The 21,640-nt window shown below is 38.2% G+C and overlaps 1 protein-coding gene across 1 annotated transcript in view; it reads left to right on the top strand.

Annotated features, from left to right (window-relative positions):
* Nucleotides 1-16,873, top strand: part of SYT16 (synaptotagmin 16) — a 110,304-nt gene extending 93,431 nt beyond the window's left edge. The window contains exons 6-7 of the mRNA XM_025870500.2: nt 4,960-5,353; nt 5,558-16,873. Coding sequence (XP_025726285.1) covers nt 4,960-5,273 — 314 coding nt within the window. The 3' untranslated portion in view covers nt 5,274-5,353; nt 5,558-16,873. The remainder of the gene's footprint in view (nt 1-4,959; nt 5,354-5,557) is intronic.
* The last annotated feature ends 4,767 nt before the right edge of the window (nt 16,874-21,640 follow it).

The raw sequence follows: 21,640 nt of genomic DNA on the forward strand, positions 1-21,640 counted from the left end.
GTTGTTTTTTTATGGAAACATTCCAGTTCAGATTATCACTTACAATATCAGTCAGATTTTGTCAGGGAACTAGGAATAGTCTAGATATTTTGAGTCCAATGTTGTTTATTGTAGGGTTGAAGCTCCCTCAGGAAATCTAGAAGTACAGACATCACAGGAAAGATGCCAAAATGGTCTGAGCTGTTTGTGCAGGAAAGAAGAGATTCTCTTAAGGATGTTTGAACACCATGGGCAAAACCACTACTTTGCCAGCTACTGGGTCTGGAGAGATGCGGCTCCCCTTTTCTTCTACCTTCCAGTCTCAGACAAGATGCTTTCATTAGTGGGATCTTACTGGCAGGAGATTTAGGGAAATGCGTTTTAAGTTTTATGCCCCTTTGATACAGGAAATTGCTTAGGAAGGGGAAAATGGTGTTCAATATCAACAACTAATATGAGGTACAGAACTTGCTTAATCTTGTTAGTGGGCATTTAAAGAAAATCTGCACTGTCATTCTTAATCCTGAAATCCCATTATTAAAGTCAGGAACAAAATAAGGATTCCCACTGTCATCACTCTTATTCAGTATTAGGCTGGAGGCTCAAGACAATTCATTAGGATAAGAAAAAAATAAAAATTTAAAGCATGAAAGAAAGAAACAAAACTGCCATTATTTGTAAAAAATATGACTGTTTACATTAGAAGATCTACAAATTTGAACTAATAAGTTTCTCATACAAAACCAATTATTTTCTAATACATCAGGCACAGTTAGGAAGAAGAGTTTTAAAGGTGCCTCGGTGGCTCGGTTGGTTAAGCGCCCAACTCTTGATTTCAACTCAGGTCATGATCTCAGAGTCCTGAGATCCAGCCTCCAGTCAGGCTCTCTGCTGGGCGTGGAGCCTGCTTAAGATTCTCTCTCTCCCTCTGCCCCTCCTCCCCTCCTAAAAAAAAAAAAAGGAAAGAAAGAAGAGTTTTAAAACATTGCTATGCACAACAGTAAGAAAATACCTAATGTACCATTAATAAAAGATGAGTAAGAAAAGAAAATTATGGAAAAAGATACAAAACTTTTTGAAAGACACAAAAGAAAACTAGATGGGTAAACTATGTTCATTGGTGAGAATGTTCTATATTGTGAAGATAACAACTTTTCCCAAATTAATCTATATATCCAGTATAATCCCAATCAAAATCCCCACAGGATTTTGGTTCTTTTGTATATTTTGCTTTAAAAAAAAAAAAAAACAACTTGACAGGCTGATCCTAAGTTCATATGCAACAGCCAGTTAAACCAAACAAGAATTTAAAATAATGAAAAGTTTTTAAAAAGACAATAGTAGGAGTCTCCCTAGCAGATACAAAGGCATATTATAAAATGATGTTAATAACTATTATCAGGTGAGGGAAAGACACTCAAGCCTGGAGAGTTGGTACCTGACATTGTATTACAAATCAGTTGTGGAGATAATGGGCTATTTAATGAATAATGCTTCCCATATGGAAAAAAATAAATAAATCCCTACTTCACACCACACATAAAGATCAATTTCAGGTAGATTAAATATCAAATATGAAAAATAAGTTCTTATGACTCATAGAAGAAAATATATGAGACTATTGAGTTTGGGTAGGATTTCTTAAAGAATTTCTTTTAGGGGCGCCTGGGTGGCTCAGACGGTTAAGCAGCTGCCTTTGGCTCAGATCATGATATCCAGGTCCTGGGAACGAGCCCCATGTCGGGACTCCCAGCTCAGTGGGGAGTCTGCTTCTCCTTCTCCCTCTGCCTCTGCCCCTCCTTGTGTGCTCTCTCTCTAATGAATAAAATCTTAAAAAAAAAAGAATTTCTTTTAATGAGGGGTGCCTGCATGGCTCAGTCATTTAAGCATCTGCCTTCTGCTCAGATCATGTTCTCAGGTTCCTGGGATCGAGCCCCAGAGCCCCATGTCCAGCTCCCTGCTCAGTGGGGAGTTGGCTTCTTCCTCTCCTTCGGCCCCTCCCCTGCTCATGTGCACATGGTCACTCTCTTTCAAATAAATAAATAAAATCTTTAAAGAAAAAAAAAAGAATTTCTTTTAACCCATAAACTGAAAAGGAAAACATTTATAAATCAGACTCCACAAAAAATTTAAAGCAGTTATCATATAAAAGTCACTATAAAATAAAAGGATAAGAACAGAGAGAAGATACTAGCAATAAATATAACAAAGATTTTGTATCTAGAATTTATAAAGAGCCAGCAATCCACTCCTAGACATATACTGGAGAAATTCTCAAATTTTGGTACAGTATAAAATATAGAAAAATGTTCAGTGATATTTCCATTCTTGGTTATTATAAATATCCATTAATTAAGAGAATGGACAAGTGACTTGTGGTTTAGAACACTATACAGCAGTTAAAATAAATCAATCACAGGTGTGTATATCAATATAGGTAATATAAAAAATTTAATGCAGAATGAACAAAGGCAAGTTTCAGGAATACCTACCGTAAAATGCTAAATACTTTTAAATGTGCAAAAATCTGTTAAGTATGTTTTGGATATCTTTATGTCTACTTACACAATGAAAATGATGAACTCCAAATCCAGGCTAGTAATTACCTTTAGTGAGAGAAGAAATCAAAAAGGATCAAGGAGGGATACCCAAGGATCTTCAATTATGATATTTTGTTTCCTAAAAATCAAACAAAAAGCAAAAGGTCAGTAGTAAATATGACAAATGTTAAATATCACAAGTCTGTGTGGTGGATATTTGGGTGTGTGTAATATTGTTCTCTACTCTCTTTATGTATGTTTAAAATATCCTGTAATTATTACTAAATTAAAAGGGAAGGGGAGGTTAAGTGATGGAATTCCTTTCCCTTGCCCTAACGATCATGGTGCCCCAGTCCTGCCCCAAGGCGGAGTCTGTAGTACTATTGGTAGAACATCGTGCTGCAGATGGGCAATGTTTTGTATGAGCTCCATAAGTAACCACTATGGTATTGTGCTGTTTCTTTGGAAACATGACTTCTGAGTTTCAAATGGCATACTTTTATGCCATGATAAATTGAGGATTGTGTACTATTATCATTTTTTTCTGGTACACATGGCATCTTCCTTTACAGAGAAGGAGACAGTGACTGGTAAAGCAGCTGCCACAGCTGACTCAGAAGAGCGGCATCGAGGACTATCAAGGAATTATGACCCATCCAACCTTTTGATGATGGTTTTGAGTTACTAGAGCCACTGAAGGGCAACCTGAATCATCATCAGAAGATAAAATATTGCTTGGTATTGCTTTGTAGCAAATATTATCAATTCCAAAAAATTAACACAGAATTCAGTGAAGTTGTATATTTACTTGGTCCTTTCTTCATCCATTCTGGCTGGTGCTCATTGGAATAAGTCATCGAACCCCAAAAGACCCCAGGCATACTCTGCACTGTTCCTCACAGGTTGACTTTCCTGGGCACAGCCTTGGCTCCGGACACTGAAAAGTAAACACATTATCACTGCTGAGAAAAGGTTCCCTTTGAGCTGGAACAATCAGCAACATTTCCCTTCTTTTGGTCAGGTGCCCTCAGACTGGATTGTTTATCAAATAATTATTTTCCCCTTTTGTCATACACGTATCATTCAGCTTCAGTGATGGCGGTTTGGTAGTAAATGGCCTTTCTTGTCATTAGAAAGTGATCTGTGACAGGATAAAGATTGAAATTGCACTTTGTGAAATGAGCAGGTCTTTTGTTTGCAAGATTAACTCAATTCCCACTGCCCTAGCCGAGGCAAGAATTGCCAGAGCGGTTCAGGGACTGGATTGAACTTCTCCTATAGGAATCATGGAGCTGTACAGCTGTGGAAACACAAACTCACTCCCCTATTGCTGGTTTTCTGACAGCTTTCTCAGTAGAGCAGTTTGAAGAGTGGAGAGGCCTGTTTCTGAGACAGAGAAGTGTTTTCATACCTGAAGTGTAATTTCACACCTTGTGTTTCTCAGCAGATAAGTGAATAAAATAACACATCAAACCGGAATAGAAAAAGATCAACATAGAAAGAAAACTGCAGGTTGTAATTTGTTTCCCATCTTGCAATGCTCTTGTAGAGAACAGTAAATTACAGAGATCTGGATTTACACTTTAAAAGTTTAGTTGTTAGGTGGGAAAGTGAGCAGTAAACACAAATCAGCTCTCAGCCTGCATTGAACAGAATACACAGAATGATAGAATCTGCGAAATACCCTAACACTTAGATTTTCTTTTCTAAAGGCTAAGACACACATGAGTTAGTGGTAAATATTGTCATTAAGAGAGGGCCAACAAATTGATGAATTAAGTGATTTTAATAAAAATATAATTGCCTTTGGAGATAGTTTTCTTTGCAATTATCTATTCAGGAATTTTAGCAGCAGTAGTAGATTATGTTAATAAAATTTGGATAATTTTTTTCCTTTCTATAAATTGTTAAACATATGAGACTAATCCCATTTTATAGCATTCCAGGGCAAGGGTGATAAAACCAAGGGGTTTATCTTCATTTTGCAAGTTTGAAAACGCAAGACCAAAAGAAAAAAGAAAGTCAAGCCTGCTGGAGAGTCATGTACGTTCGTTACAAAATGTTTAATATATATTGAATATCTACCATGTGTTGGACACTAGGCCAGGAACCAGGGGCACAGTTGTACACAAGGCAATTCCTCTTTCAAACTGACAGCCTTGCAGATGAGTAAGCAGGCAGCAAAGTCCTTAGAAGCTGCTTCTAATGAACGTCAGCAAGGTGCTCATAGTGGGCTGCATGAAACATTAACCATTGAAGGTAATAATCCCTTTCCTTAATAATTCATGGAAAGTATGTTAGTCCTACAGCAAATACCAGGCCTAAGGATGCTGCTCAGTATGTTAAAAAGGAAAAGTTTGGATCCCATGTAAATATTACAACAAAACTAGCAACACAGAAAGCTCTGATGTTTTCTCATTTCTGTTGTTTTTTTCCTTAGATACATACGGAAAGCTCTTTCTTCTCAATTCTGTGGGTCATGAGATGTCCCGCTGTAAGACGTCCATTCGACGTGGTCAGCCCAATCCAGTCTACAAGGAGACCTTTGCTTTCCAGGTGGCCCTCTTTCAGCTCTCTGATGTCACACTGATGATTTCCGTTTATAACAGGCGTACTATGAAGCGTAAAGAGATGATTGGTTGGATTGCTCTGGGCCAAAACAGTAGCGGAGAAGAGGAACAAGACCATTGGGAGGAAATGAAGGAAACCAAAGGCCAGCAAATCTGCAGATGGCACACCTTGCTCGAATCCTAGTTTTGCCAGCAGGCATTTGCATGTGACATCTGCCCTGGCCACCAGTGTTTTGGCCACTGATACCAACTCAGCACATGCTGGTAGGCGTTTTAAAGACAGGCTTACAAATAGGTATTAGAGTCTACTAACCTCTGGGACATTCTGGGCAGGATCTTTGGGTCTCTCAAAGGTTTGATTTGGATTCAGATATTATAATTTAAAAAAACACATACACGGTCAAGTGTATTTTATGGAAAATTAACCACAGTTGGGAACAGTGATGATGAGTCATTTTGTGTTAATAGATCATTGAGTCTGTGTTCAACCTGAGGAATGAAGTGTCTCTTGCTGTCTCTGTTTGCTTGAAGAGTAACCTGAGATCTCAAGGGAGCTGTTAAATTTCACTATTTGTAACCAGGTATGTGTATGAATCAGTATTTTGTTAATATGGTGCCAAAACACCCCCACTATGGAAATGAATTAGATGCCAAGGCTCATAAGAGAGTATAACTGTCATCCATAATCCCCTATTTTACATTTTTCTCTCTGTGAAGAAAACTCATTTATTTACTTAAAAAATAAATGTTATAAACTCATACTTATAAAACAAATTTGTATTCTTTAAATGCCTTTCTTTATCTCACTTATATATTGTGGTTTCCTATGAGATTTGGTTAGGTGAATCATTTTGAAGGTAAAACAGAGTTCAAAAACACTGTTGAAAGACATCTTGTCTCCTTTTAATATGTAAGATTTCCAACTTGTAATTTTCAAGGTTTTTATGCTATTTTTCTCACCTAATAAATTCTTACAGAATGAGAAGAAAACAAAAAAATCCCCGTATTTAAGTCATGGATTTGTTGATTTTCTGAATCGAGTGTTCTCCTTTAGATTATACTTTTTCTATATTCAATGATATATACACATACATATATTTTGAATGTACACCTGCATGTAAACCTTATTCTTTTTTATGCAGTTATTTTCCCTCATTAGAGCATAGTAAATTGTACATAATGTGTCCGTAATAAACGTTGATTTAATTGACTCTTAGAAATGAACATGTTATGATACCTGTGAATGAAGAAATATTTTCAGCTTGTATTAAATGACACCGAGGTTTTTTTTTTTTTATTTTGGTTTGTTTGTTTGTTTTGAGCATTTGAAGTGCCTATAATTGTCATTTTCCATGGCATTTGCAGCAGCGGATATTAGTCACTACTTGCATTCTGGGCATGTGCCATTCAGAACACTCATCTTGTCCGGTAATAAGCATGAAATTGTATCTCTGACTTTTACATATTTGTGCAGTGCATGTTTATTTTTCTTTTGCTTATATGTGAGTCCTTAATTTTAATTACCTGAAATTGTCAGTAAAAAAAAGGGGGGGGGAGGAATGTGTGTCCATGTAACACCGCGCCTAATGTTCAGCTCTTCTGAGCAATTGCTCAGTCACTTATTTTTAGCTTTTATATTTCATTGTTGACTTATTGCTGTCTGTGGGAAGAGTGGTAGCTAGTGATGGTTGTATACAGTTAGAAACACAGAACTCCTCCTCAGCTCTACATTTGACAGATTGTAGACGTAGGCTGTAACACTTGAAGAACATATTTATTCCTTACCGTGCAGTGTGTAATGGTTATCCTGACAAGAAGAGACTAGGGCACAGGATAATTCTTCTGTGATTTCAAGTACCCATTTGTGAAAGAAGTGATTTCATATAGAAGAATCAGAATTAGCAAAATAAATTAATATCTTAATTTCTTTTTAAGTCATGGGAGTTTCATCTGTAACACTGCTCAGTTATTGGGAAGAAGTAATAAAACCATGCTCCTTTGGGTTTTTACCCTACCTTTCTTTGGAAGACCTCAAAGTGCTTTTCCAACATTATATCCATTAACTGTGAGTGGTCTTTGCAGTGTGGCTGTGTCATCGAGTAGAACTGAGTGCAATTGATTAAGTAGTGGCACAGAGAATTGGCTTTTCACATCCCTCACTCTCTTTACGCGCTTGTGTTTAAAGGGAAGTAAAGCAGCCTTGTTATGCTTTCCTTTATGCAGTAACATAAAAGCAGCATTCACTTTAAAATTTACATTTGAAAAAAACCTGCATATATTGTACTGACCGTCCTGGATTTTCCCCCCTTATATTTTCCTGCTCTATGTTTTGCTGTATCCCTTGTCTTATAATGCCAAATCATCACCTATGCTTCGTTTTCTGCTGCCTTGACCTACCCATTTTTAGGGTTTTCTGCTGGTACGGTGAAGCTATCCTTGTGGGTTTGATCTATTTTCCAATAGTCTGCCTATGAGGCTGTTACAGGAATGTGCAGCGTTTTAAGGAACAAGATGCCTGAAAAGCATTTTTAAATTTTTGCAATTTTACTATGTTGATGCTATTCACCATGTAGGATGCATGTACATCTTGAATATACAGCAATCTAAAGCTGACTGTATAAATATAAAATGCTAATGACAAGATACATTAAAATATGAGGGTGGATTTTTTTTTACATTGATTTGAAATTCTGGTTTAGTAAGATCTTTTGATTTTGTACATTTTAACTCCCTTATTTGCCTGGCAAAGTCTAGACACAATGCACTAGCATGTTTTTCTTTTCACTAGAGCTCTTACATCTACATTTGCTTTTTAACAGTTATGAAAGATAATTAGTTGGTTCCGCGGTGGAAAAAGCTCCTTTTGCCTATTTCATCTAGCTAATAATTAACATCTCACAGAGACATTTGAAATTGAAGAAGCACCAGTATTTGTTGCATGAGTAGTTCCTTCCGTGATTTTTCCTGAAAACAGTGCTTTTGAAATAATACTACAGAGGGTAAATGATGCACTGGGTTTATGGAAATCTGCTTTATAGTGTGTCTTCTTTCAGGGCATTAATTTACACTGAATTGAGAAGTGCTGGTTTCACCAATCACGGGGGTGGCTCTTGTGCTCCCTGCTCCCCTCTGACTATTGTTGAATTTGTAAATGGGCCATTCACCAGGCAGTCAGGCATCTGCTCTTGCTTCTCTCTCCTTCACTGGCTCCCTGTGTGATGCACAGCTGTTTGGGACCCTGTTTTTGCTGATGTAGCGTAGCTGGGAGGGAGGTCTTGCCTTCCTTAACAGTAGAAGAACTTGTACCGCTGTCAGATGGATTACGCTTGGCATCCACCTGTACAAAGTTCGAGAAAGAATCCTGTGACTGCAAGGGGGGTCAAGAGAGTATGCTACTGCATTGTCGTTCACTTTCGGCACTGGGCCCTCTGCTTCTTCTTCAGTGACGGTATGGACTGAGCTTGAACACTGATGTTCTCTGTAGCGTGAGGAGCTGCAGTGAGAACCTAGCCTCTGTCTTTGCAGCATAGGAACTTCCGCGAGATTTTACAAATTGTTGTCACCTCTCTGTCAGTCTCAGTGCTTTACATCGTGGTTGTACCAGATGTTCTTATCTGAGAACCAAAATGCTTTTCCTTTCAAGTAATGCATTGTTTAGGTTGAAACTACCACCAGGTTAGGCAAAAGTACTCCTCCAATAGCCACTGAGTTTATGAAACTGATGGTTCAGCATTGAACTGTGGGGCTCCCAAAAGCCCGGCTATCCTGTTGCAGCAAAGAACTCAGTATGTTAGGATCAGAAAAGTGATAGAAGAAGATTATTTGTAGATGACATAAAACCAAATGGAGATGCATGCTTTAACAATAAACAGGGCCAGAAAACCCGTGCAGTGTCCCCTCTTTAAGGGAACCGGGACCAGAGCACATTCTATTCTATTTGATCTACAACAAACAAAAATGATAGATAATCCTGAAATGCAAAAGTATTTTGTCTTTAAAAAAATCATTCATTTGTTCCAAAAAGGAAAGCTAGGCAAAACTATCAAAAACAAATCATATAGCTTATATACAGAAGAATTAAAGAATAAATAAATATTGCTAGATAACTTCAGCCTCTGCTAGCATATATTCAAGAAGAGTAAAATAATAAACCAAAAGACATTTCAGGTTAACTAACTATTATTTTTTCACAACTTGTGGAATTCCAGCAAATCCTTAATGATGAGGGAAGTGAGACCCATCTAGTTGGATGAGGTTGGCAAAGGCTACAGTCCTCCCCTGGCTTTGTATGGAACTCCGTTAGCCCTGTGGCCTTAAGAGGATTCCTTCCCTAGTCTGTGTCCCTGATTCTTCAACAAAATGGAAGTGATACCTACTTCATCAGGTTTTTTAAAAGATGATAACAGCATTGAGCCTGGCATATAATAAGCATTCAATTTCCCCCCACCCCCAACCACACTTAATCAAGAATACAGCCTTTAAGATTTGTTTCTCTGTCTAGTGGAAGTAATAGTAACATTAGAGAAAGGCTATAAACAATTCTCAGATACTTTAAAAAGGGTAGACTCCTAAAGCTGGTCTAAATTTGTAAAGAAAAAGAAGTCTTACAGGGTAAAGCAAAAAGAGATAAGCCTGGCATATTGAGTCTTAATAAGTCCCAAATGAGGTACAATAACCAAATCTTTGTCTTTCATCCCCTTAGTTTGGAGGGGATACAAAACCTTGGTGCTTGTGTGCACATCTTGCTAAATCAGACACAAGACTCCATTCAACCTCAGCTTTTCTCTACAGTTCAGACCTGGACAAAGCACCATATACCCATCCAAAGAGTTGGTAAGGTGACAGCTTGAGTACCTATTTCAACTTTGGTATGAAAAAGGAAAAAAAATGGTGTGGCAATTTGCTGATACTCATTTAAAAATGGACAATTTTTTAGCCTATGCTATACATCCATATTATATCTTCATGGGCAAATTTTTAAAACTGACCTAAGGCAGCTATCAAAACTCATCTAACTGTTTAACTGAAAAGTTCTTTTCAGGACCAATTGTTTATCACTGCTTCCCTTAGGAGATCCCAATGAAAGGAATTCTTTTAGAGTTCATACTCTCTTTTTTGAAAAGGGTTTTAAAGAGTGACTTGATGTAATAGAATGCATGTTGAGTTGCTCTCAACCGTTCAGACCATGAGTAAAAAGGAGAGTTTGCTGAAAATTTAGAAGAACTTTTGTGGACCTTTGATCTGCAGAAGTGGTCAGGAATAAACCACCTCAAGTTTAGGGTAACCAAGTGCCAAGAACCAGTCATGCGCTACTTGCTGTTTTAAACCGAACATGATTCTGGGACGGGGAAGTATGAGCCTACATTCCCAATATTGCTAGATCGCCACAGTGCTGACTCAGGTTCTAGGATTTCTGATTAAGGAGAAATGGGGAAAATTGAGAAGAATCACTTAGCTTAGGGGTTTTTTTTGGGAATAATTCAGCATGTAGGGAAGTTACAGGGGACAGATGGGAGTTCAAAGGCTGTAGAGTGATTTCTAGGAATAGTTATCCAGAATGTGAAGAGCTCTTACTGAGGGGACAATGTGTTCCTTCTCTTCTTGGTCACATGGACAGAGAGCTTCCATCTAAATCAAGTCACAAGAGTTTAACTTAGACCTGAGAAGGATATGATGGTTGTTTTGCATTAATTCAAGATGTGTTCATTGGATTTTCTTGGGTGTGGCACCAGGCTATTTGGGATAGTATAGGACTTAAAATCTTTTTTTTTTTTCCAACTTTTTGGAGTGGTGTGATTACACATTGAAGCAATTGAAGCACTTAGTCATCATGATAAAAACAATGTTTATCGACAGTTGTTCAGTTGATCCAATCATGTGCCATAAAAAACAGAGTTCCTTGTTATGGGTTATTGTTGGAAGGAGGTGAGATGCATTGACTGAACGTATTGGAGAAGAGTGTCTAAGAAGCCAGGATCTGGAGTAGGCCTTAGTCACGTTGGAGGGGGAATCATCCAGGGAGAGCACAGAATCATCTTTGGAAGGCTTTTAAGATAGAAACCTCTGTGTGGAGTGTGGGTTCTGTCTAAAGGAGAACAGGAGGGCAGCCAGGAAGATAGCCTGTTTAAAGTTCCTTCTAAGTCTAATATTTTGTATGTAACCTCCAAATAGAATCAACAATAACACTCTAGCCCTGTTGTCTTCCCCTTTGGACATTGTTTCCACACTGATTTTTCTCTGCATCATAGAAGGTCTTCTCTGGGGAGTTGCCGTTTGGGCTTTGTTTAGGTGACTTTGGAGATGCCTGTGGGCTTTGGGTGAGTTTCCTCTCCTACTGTGTTTTTGTTTCCCCTGGGTCTCAAAGCAGTATCCTAGACACAGACAATAATCCACTGTATTTATAGCCACTGTTGAACCTGTAAAACAGCTTGAGGCTTTCTAGAACAAACTCAGAGGCAGTCATGGAGGCCTGTGGACATTCCTAGAATAAACCACCCCTGAATGTTGCTACTTCTCTCCCTTGCTTACTGATGCTGCCTTAAGCTGTCTCCATGGGAGTTTTTACTTCACGCCTTTGAGCAACAATGCTACCTACCAACTCTACCAGACTTTGAGGATGGTGAGAAGCCTGCCTGCCCATTGGTACTGCCATATTTATGCATTATTTTTGTGTACTTCATTTTCCCCTCAAAGTATCTACTTACTGTTTTTTTTTTTAATACAAAATTTATTCATTCAAAAGATACTGAGTATATTTATCCCAGGCTCTGGACTAGGGGCTGGAGAATGGTTTGAGTTCAATTGCTTTTATTTCTAAATACTCCATTTTTTAAAGCTAGGTAAATAATAAGATCTTTTATGGCCTTCAATTTCTGTCAAATGTATTTCTGTAGTGACTTCTTTATTCCCTGTTGAAAAGGAGAAGATTTAAGGAAAGTGGAGGTCATTACTCTGCCTCTGGTTAAGAAATAAACATCCTGTTTATCAGGCTATGCTTCCCTTCAAAATAAATGGATGTGTTTTACATCTGAGGGAAGAACGGCAGCATTCCATTCCAGTAATGAAATGAGTTATAGCTTGAAATGGAAGTTGGATATTTAGTGTTTTTCACTTTTATAATTGAACATTGAATACCTTTTATAAAGCAGTAAGCAGGTCAGAGCCTGGAATGGTGGGTCTGTGCAAACAAATGTGACACAGTTCTTAGAAGCTCCATGTTTTAATAGCTGGAAAGGCTTTGCTACCTTTTACTTTTTGAAAGAGTGAACTGGAAACAGTAGCTGCCAGATAAAGGGGTAAGGGTATGAAACAAAGATCCCTCCTTACCGATCTGGTTCTTTTGATTAACATTTGTCCTAATATTATACACTAAACACATCTGGGACATCCCTATAAAATGGTTAAAGGTCAACATTGGAAGTGTCCCTTCCTTGGCAGATGAACCAGTCTCAAACAGTCTCTTACTTTCAATTTTATAACAGGAGACAAAGTAGGAGTTTTTCCAGTAGATTTATTGCTTATAATTTTTACCATCATAGAAACTTGCCTTAAATGTCACCTATATATGTCTCAATCCATGATTCCAGGTCAGAATCTTTGATGACCTAAAAATTCTTACTGAAGAAAGTCTTTTAATGTTGCCCCGTTGATGGTCCATAATAAAAAAGTTTACATCTCTTATTTGATGAAGACCTTGATTTTGGGGAAAAGATATTAAAAGGCTGCCACTAAAAACTCTGATTGGTGAGGAGTACGTACACTAAAAGACTGTATTTCCGTGGAAGCTATTCTGTATACTATGTTCACATTCTGGGGCCACACCTTTGTCTTAAGAGTTTGTCAAGTTCCTTATAGTTGGCACCTTAAGCAAAGCTTACTAATTTTGCCATTTCCCCGTGGGCCATGATAATCTTTATTAATTCACAACTACACCAAATTATATTGTGGTCTTTTATTATGCCACCATACTAATGCAGGTGTAACTTAAACTTTATTATTATGAAATACAAAATGTTTTCCAGAATTTAAAATTTTAATTTTATTACAGATTCTATTATTTTAAGTTTGTGAATAAGAAGTTAGTATTTGTATACTTGAGTGTGACCAAGACATATCTATAATAATATTTTGAAATAAGATCTGACCTCTATTTCCATGGAAAAAGGCATAATGGTCTTTGTGATCTACTTGCTTTTTTAAAAAATTAATAAACTTTTTTTTTAGCAATTTTAGGTTTATAGCAAATTTGAGTGGAAACTACAGAGTTCCTGTGCACACCCTGCCCCATCCTTGCCCAGTCTCCCCCGCTATGGGCATACCCCACAAGAGTGGGTACGTTTGTTACTGTGATGAGCCTACACTGTCACATCATTACCACCCAAATTCCATATTTTACATTAGGGTTCACTCCTGGTGTTCCACTACCTTAAAATTTTTCTGTGCTCTGCCTATTCATCCCACCTCCCTAACCCTTGGCAACCAGTGATCATTTTACTGTCTCCATAGCTTTGCTTTTTCCAGAATGTCATATTGTTGGAATCATACAATATGTAGTCTTTTTAGATTGGCTGCTTTCATGTAGTAATATGCATTTAAGTTTCCTTCCTGTCTTTTCACAGCTTCATAGTTCATTTCTTTTTAGCGCTGAATAATAATATCCCATTGTCTGGAGGTACTGGTCTGTTCATTATTTACTTTTATTTTTAGTTCTGATTGCTATTGTACATTTTGTTAAATGTGCATGTTCTCAAGAAAACTGGATGGATTAATCCATATGATGCATCAACTGACATGTAGCAATTTCTAATCTGGCATGAATTTCACCTATGTGGTATTGGGCTTGTTTCACCTTTGAGGAGAAGATTCATGGAAAACATTATGTAATTTCACAGTTGGAATCTAAGCAGAGAAATTTCTGAAGGCAATGAGGATACGATCCCCAAATTTAGCGACTCTGTGGTGTTCTCTGTTGTTGAGCACTGATTTAAATATACATTGATAAAAAGTGCTAATTACATTATTACTAATTCATGACAGAAAACCACCTTCTGTTACTAGTGTATATAACTTTACATTTGCCACTGCTGCCAAGAGAAAGGAAGCTTCGTGATTGTACCCTGTCATAGTCAATTGTGTAAATTAGCTGCAAGTGGTACGTAAGCATCTGGATCACACAGGAGCTCTGCATTATGGATAGAAGGATGACCCATGAAAATGCATAGGCTGAATGGACAAGTGGTGAATATTGGAATGATAACACTGATAATCACACTGGGTGAATGGGAAGACCTGATAATCAATATCTAGGAAACATTCTGACATTTTCATGTGCACTGACTGCCCTTTGCTTTGTAGCTGCAACAACCTGTGGAACCAGGCATTGTTGCGGAGATGAAAGTGTGGTTGCAGAAAGAATATTGGATTAGATTAAAATTAATGAGGCCTATGTTCTATACCAAGTCTTCCCTTAATGAGCTCTAAAATGAATGTCAAGTCACAAGTTCTCTAAGCCTTCAATTTTGCATCTGTCAGCCGGGAATAGTAATACTCTTTTTACTTGTTTTCACCATGTTGTGATAAGAATGAGATTTATTCATTCCTTCATTAATATCACAAACACTCAGAGTCCCCGCTACAGACGAGGGCCACGGACATGATCAGGTAATAGATGGAAATACACTTTGCAGAATTGAGAGTTTTTGAAGGCTGTGAGATATTTTCTTATTTTTTATTTTAAGGTTAACTCAATTCTTTTTTTATGTTAATATATCAAAGTAATTGACACTTCTAGATCTCTGCCAATCATCGAGCTATATTCATAGAGTGTCAGTTATTTGACTAAAAGTTACAGTCAGAACGGTCTTTAGCCATTCTGCCTGTGAGAAGCTAGAAATAAAGTATTAGGCTTGAATTCTTTTGTTCAGACACGCTGACCACAGAACAAATTGCAAATCCATCTTTTCAGCAGGCTTGCCAAACTTTGAGTTGAACACAGACCTTTCTTCTTTAGAACAATTTAACTTTGAGTACAGGGAAAGTATTAAGTTAGATAGCATTTTTTTTTCACAAAACGGAATTTTGAATACAGTATTTGGAAAGATGCTTCCCCCACCAAAAAAGGTCCTTCAATCTACGTTATTATATTTCTCTTGGAGAATGAGACTTCTCCAGCTTTCCCCTCCCAAGTGACTTACTTTCCTCACCCACATAATCATTTTCCTCCTAAATACCATTTATCATCTCCCAGGGAAAAAAAAGGATTAAAAAAAACATTTTCAAGGTACATCCAAGATTTCATAGCAATATTTGGTGTTCACAGTGCAAGATAAATCTGACTCTCAATTTTTTTTTTTTTGGTCTTCATATGGCATCTGAAACAGTTGTTCACATTCACACATTTATGTTTCACCATATGCATACTGTGTGCAACTCTGTTGTTTTAAAATATTTTATTGGTTTTCCTTTAAATCTCAACTTTTGATGGGTGTCCTTGAAGAACTTGCATGCAAAAAAAAGTAAATGTGAATGATTCATTCATTTTGAACATATGTAACTATTTTGGGAAGATTTTACCCTACATAGAGCACACTGTTCTCAGCAGGGAGTGTACTTTGTATTTCTGTTCAACTCACAGCTGGATGCCGGAGATGTATTAATATTGTTAGCCTGTACCTTTTCTATCTCGCGTTTACTTCAATGAGTTATATGGAATTGAGGGTCCTGAATTTTTGGTGGTTGTGAATGGCGGTCAAGACTTTTATGGATTTCACTTGTGGGGACAATTTAGCATAACATGGCTTAAAATCTGGTCTTCCTTTAGATTTCGAAGTCACAAGAAGGCTTCCATGGGCAAACTCATTGTTCCAGGGCAGACTTGTTAGTGTAAGGTAGGAGCTGCCCCAAACCTGTCCCATCACTTCATGGGCATTTCTAGATCTGGCTGCTGTCAGGTTTTCTCCTCCAGAGTTTTCCAGCAGAGAAGCAATCCCTGGGTGGTCCCGAAGTTCAAGAGAGAAACAAAAAGTATTTTCTCCTCCAAAGGGTTCAACTCTCACGTGAGAAACTCCTGAAATCTTCAGAACATTCCATGTAGGTGTCCCTGTGTTCCTCACAGTGTGACTTACTGACTTACGGTGTCTTCTATTTACGCAGCATGAATGTATCTCCAGCCGTTACCAAAACAAACAGCCATAGAATGTAATCATCCACCCATTTCTAAAATTACTTCTATTGATGAATAATTAGTGTATAGGAAGAGGTTTGGAAATTTTTTAAATTGTTAACCTTAAAAACTAGACTACCTTTCTACCTTTTATAATGTTCAAGATTTCATAACAGTGGTTTTAATGTATGACCACTGTACTGTTATATCTTGTGTTCGAACTGGGCAAGCCAGGGAAATTTTTAATAATGTCCATATTCTCGGGATAGAAACACCCTTGAAAATATGTTGAAAATACAAAATTGTTTACCTGTGTTAGAGAATAGGTTTGTGATTAGAAGAATTACTGTTTCTCTTGTACAAATAATGCTTCAAGCAGATGTTCTGTCTTAACAGTGATGTTGGAAGCATAATTTATGCAGCCTAAAAACTATTTCTGTATTAGATATTTAAATGCATGAGGATACATTCAAATTGCTTTTTGTTTAAAGCAGAAACATAGAAGTATTAGCCCCAGTTTGTACAAAATGTCTGCTGCAACTGAACTCACGATAGTTCAAAACTGAAAATCATTCTAATTTTGTAAAACTGCTGCTACTGGTTTTATCAATAAAGTTTAAGCAGATGGCTTATATGTATACGTGTGAAATTTTTTATGCTAAAAAAAGATACAGTTTTGCAGCATCAACATGCAAATTTTATGGGTCTGAATGATATTGCTTAATTTAGTATATGCAGAAACCATTAACTCCAAAACCATGCCAACTGCAGACATATATATTAGAATGATGAGTGTTACATTTATGACCCCTATCATTTACTTTGCTTTTAGGATGCTCGAGGCTTTTATGTTGAACACATGCATGAATCAACATAGTTCAACTCAAATATTAGAGTGGTGAATATTGGGTAAGTAAGGAGCTATATATACATAAAGATCACCTGAAATAACTAAATTGCATCAGAAGAGGATTCTGAGAAGGCAAAATGTAGGTATTCCTGTACAAGAGGGTAGGTAATTGTTCATCAGAGAGGCTTTTATCTGGAGTCCTGGCCCCTTTGTGTATACTCAGTGTGAACAGGCTTACAAGGCTCTGATGCAGTGAGCTAGAAATACAAGGGCAGGGCTATTATGGCCAGACCTCCATAACAGTAAAAACATCATCGACATCCCACAAACAAACAAACAAGTCTCTAGATGTTTCAAAAAATCTATTTTTACCATTTTTGCAAATTGTATTAATTGAAGTAATTAATGCAACTTGTTATAATAAACAACCCTAAGTGTCAGTGAGTCCACATAGGATAGGTTTATTTCTCACTAAGATGCTTTTTTGCCCATGCAGCTTTCTTTCTTAGCAGCATCTTAGGGACTGAGGGCCATCCCAGAGTTCTTAGGGCCTCTGAAGGAATATATGGCCATGCAAATGGAGGAGGAAGAAGAAGCAGGAGAATCAAATGTACAGTTAAGGGACCAGGGTTAGAGGCAGTGACCACCACTTCTGTAAACAGCAAATGTTGGAGAGGTTGTGGAGAAAGGGCAACCCTCTTACACTGTTGGTGGGAATGCAAGTTGGTACAGCCACTTTGGAAAACTGTGGAAGTTCCTCAAAAAGTTAGAAATAGAGCTACCCTACGAGCCAGCAATTGCACTACTGGGTATTTACCCCAAAGACACAGATGTAGTGAAAAGAAGGGCCATATGCACCCCAGTGTTCATAGCAGCAATGTCCGCAACAGCCAAACTGTGGAAGGAGCCGAGATGCCCTTCAACAGACGATAAAGTAGATGTGGTCCATATATACAATGGGATATTACTCAGCCGTCAGAAAGGATGAATACCCAGCTTTTACATCAACATGGATGGGACTGGAGGAGATTATGCTAAGTGAGATAAGTCAAGCAGAGAAAGTCAATTATCCTATGGTTTCACTTACTTGTGGAACATAAGGAATAGCATGGAGGACATTAGGAGAAGGAAGGGAAAAAGGAAGGGGAAGACAAACCCTAGAGACTATGGACTCCGAGAAATAAACTGAGGGTTCTAGAGGGGAGGGACGGTGGGGGGATTGGTTAGCCCGGTGATGGGTATTAAGGAGGGCACGTTCTGTGTGGAGCACTGGGTGTTATATGCAAACAATGGATCGTGGATCACCACATCAGAAACTAATGATGTATTGTATGGTGACTAACATAACATAATCAATTATTAAAAAAAAATAAACTCCTTTGGTCAGAATGAGTCACATGGCTCCACCTATATTTAAGAAGGCTGGGGATTGTAGTTTATTTGTATGTACAGGAAAATGAATATTCATTTGGTGAGAAGCTTCTACACAGGAGCACACACATTTTTTTTCCTTTTTAAAAAACTGTCTTATTTCAAATGTAGGAGTGGCAATTATTTAAGGAAAACCAGCAAACTGTAAGCTCATTTGTTGCTTCAGTTTTTCCTAACCCATGGTGGAACTGGAACATTATGGGCTGACTGAGAATTTTAATTGCTCACTCAGAGCTGATGGCCCTGAGTATAGTGAGGCATTTCTACATGGGTATGTGCACTACATTCATATGTAACCTGCTGAAAACACCAAAGCAAGTCCTATGAAATTGTGAGCAGAAACAGAATATTGCAGAGGGAATAGAGTTTTAAAGTAAATCATCTGCAGAACCAAAAACTTGACAAACGATTGCTATTTCTGACATTCCTTCAACAGAGATTTACCCATCTTTAAATGTTAAAATAATTGAGATGGTTATCCATGACTATGACTCTTAAAGTCTCTTATAATAATTTAAAAAAAATCTTGAGTAACCTTTTATTGATGAATCAAATCACATTATATGTCTTGCAAACTCCATAGTCTCTTTACAGTTGCCCTGGGGTTCTCCAGGGAGACTCAGAGACATGGTTCAAGAGGAAGCTTGGGTGACAATTTGGAGCTCTGATGAATTTTAATGTGCATTCTACCACATAATGAAACATCTCATTGTGTTTGGCAAACAGATAGGGAGCAGGAGATGGATTTGCATTACATCTGTGGTCATCTCAATGAGGGACAAGATTCAAGGGTTGTCTTGAGGTGAGAGGATAACAATTCAGATGGATTCTAAGGTGGACTGTACGGTATTTAAATATTTAATTTTAAAATCCAAAATATTTAGTGGAAGATGTGCTCTGATCACTTGCCAGGGGAATTGAGGAATTTATAAAATTGTATCTGCAGACATAAGTAGTCCAGTAAGGATTAAGTTCATACCTGTGCTCTAGTTCTGGCTTTGCTACTAAGCCATTCCGTGATCTTGAGATTACTCTGACCTTCCCATCATGTCTTCCACCAGCTGTTATTTTTCTTGAGGGGGTCCCCGGTGAAGAAGGGATTTGGCAATTATTTGGTGAGTTATACTGACAACAGAGAAGGAGGTTTCCTGGTCTCTTCTGATCAACTATACTAGAAGTGCTGTCCATATTGGTCAAGTTAGCTAGCTGCTCTCCAAAGAGGTTTTTTGTTTGTTTTTTTTTAACTTTTAATTTTTTGCTCCATAGAGCTACAGCATGTGATGATGGAGGCTACTTTTAACCTGAGATAGAGGAGTATTTTAAGGAAAGATGAAACAGATCAGTTCAGATCACACTTACTTTGGAGGACCTAGAGAGAACGCAATTAGGAAAATATATAAAAAATTCTGAGGTAATTTCTCAATGCCAGTAAAATCAAGGTAGAGACCTTTCTAAGATGCTTTAAGAAGAAAAAGAAGTTGCTCTATCAACATGTCTCATAAAGGGCAGAAAACAATTTTCTATATGACGGGCTTTTCCCCTTTCCTTTACTTAATTGAAAGGACAGCAACCAGTGACTGCCCTCATGGCTTGTGTAAGTTCAGTTACTTAGAGCTACATAGCTAAGGTAAAAACAAGGGACCTTGAGCCAGGCAGGGTGGCTCCATCCATCCACAAGTCCTCATGATCACCTTTGATGTCCCAGGCCCTGTGTGCTCTGTACTGGAAACAGTGTTAACAAGGTGCAACTAGCTGAAAACCTGGTGTGATGATGATGGTGAAATGGGACCGGTAGGATGATTTGGGAATGTAAGTAGGAGGCCAACCTAGCCAGGGGGAAGCTGTGAGGGAAAACCACTATGAGGAAGCGGTATTTAAGCTGTGACATGAAAGCTGGGTAGGAGTAAGCCAGGTAAAAGGGAGGCACCTTAAGGAAGAAGAGAGCCTGTACAAAATACCTGAGGCAAGCGAGAACCTTCCCCATTCAAGGAAAAGAAAAGCTAGCGTGACTGGACCACCCTTGAGGTATAATGGACAAATAAAATCATAAGATATTTCAAGTGTACCTGTGATGATTTGATATACATTGCTAAAGGATTCCTGTAATCGAGTTCATTGTTAACACAAGGTTATCGGCTTTTTACATCTTTGGGCTAACAGATTGTTAACTCCAAGTTTGGTCACAGGTGTCAAGTTGGTACTGGGTGCCTGAGGAAGCAGCGGCCAATGAGATTTGTAGGGCTACTTTGTGTGGCCCCTTCAGCCTTGCAAAATGTCTGCCTTTGCAGGAGTCAACATGACACTGCACGGCAGCCCTGCCCTGGCTTCGAAGACAGCAACTTTTCTTTTTAACTGATTCCCAGTGGTGCTCTCTTCCTTCCAGGCCCTGGCCTGACCCTGTAGGGAATAAGGGAAGTGGTGTATACCCATCGTCAATGACATTCCCTCTCTGAGGGAGTCCCTCTCCACTTTGGACAAGCCTCCTCTTCTCAGTTTGTCATGTTATCTTTATTGGCTCACTGGCTACCCGGATTTGTCCACTTTGACCTTCTCATCAACCCTCCCCTCCAAGAATGACAACCCCATTGAACAACAACAGCAAAAGGCAATGATTAAAAAAAAAAAAGCATGCCTTGAGTGAGATATCAGAAACAATACAATCAATTCTTTGGGTAAATCTAAACTAAAGTATAATTGACTGAAACAGGCATACCTTCTCCATTTTCCTTTGTGAAAAGAACCTTCTGTTTTGTATATTTTTAGTTTAAAGAAGCTTACATATTAGCCTGAGGTTTTAATTAGCCATTGGATCAAAATGAAGACTTCCTCACTCCATAAAGGGAGTATTTGAGCCCATCGGGTCATATTTTTCTGAAATCTTTGGCACCATATTGGCAGCCATACCCAGTAATGGGATGAGATTCCGATTTTCATGGGTTGGTTGTTCCCTCTTCAAAATCTATCAACAGTGCAAACCTGAAGACACAAACAGGAACACACTGGGGAGGAGAGTCCCAGAAGGCAGAAGTTCCTGTAGTCCTCATCCCACAAGCCTCACCCCAGGTCACACACACACTCCTCCATCTCTCCCATGGCCAGGGCCCTGCTC

The sequence above is a fragment of the Callorhinus ursinus genome, unplaced genomic scaffold (assembly GCF_003265705.2).
Source record: "Callorhinus ursinus isolate GAN/ISIS: 27379988/994484 unplaced genomic scaffold, GSC_fseal_2.0 scaffold8, whole genome shotgun sequence".
Lineage (NCBI taxonomy): Eukaryota > Metazoa > Chordata > Mammalia > Carnivora > Otariidae > Callorhinus > Callorhinus ursinus.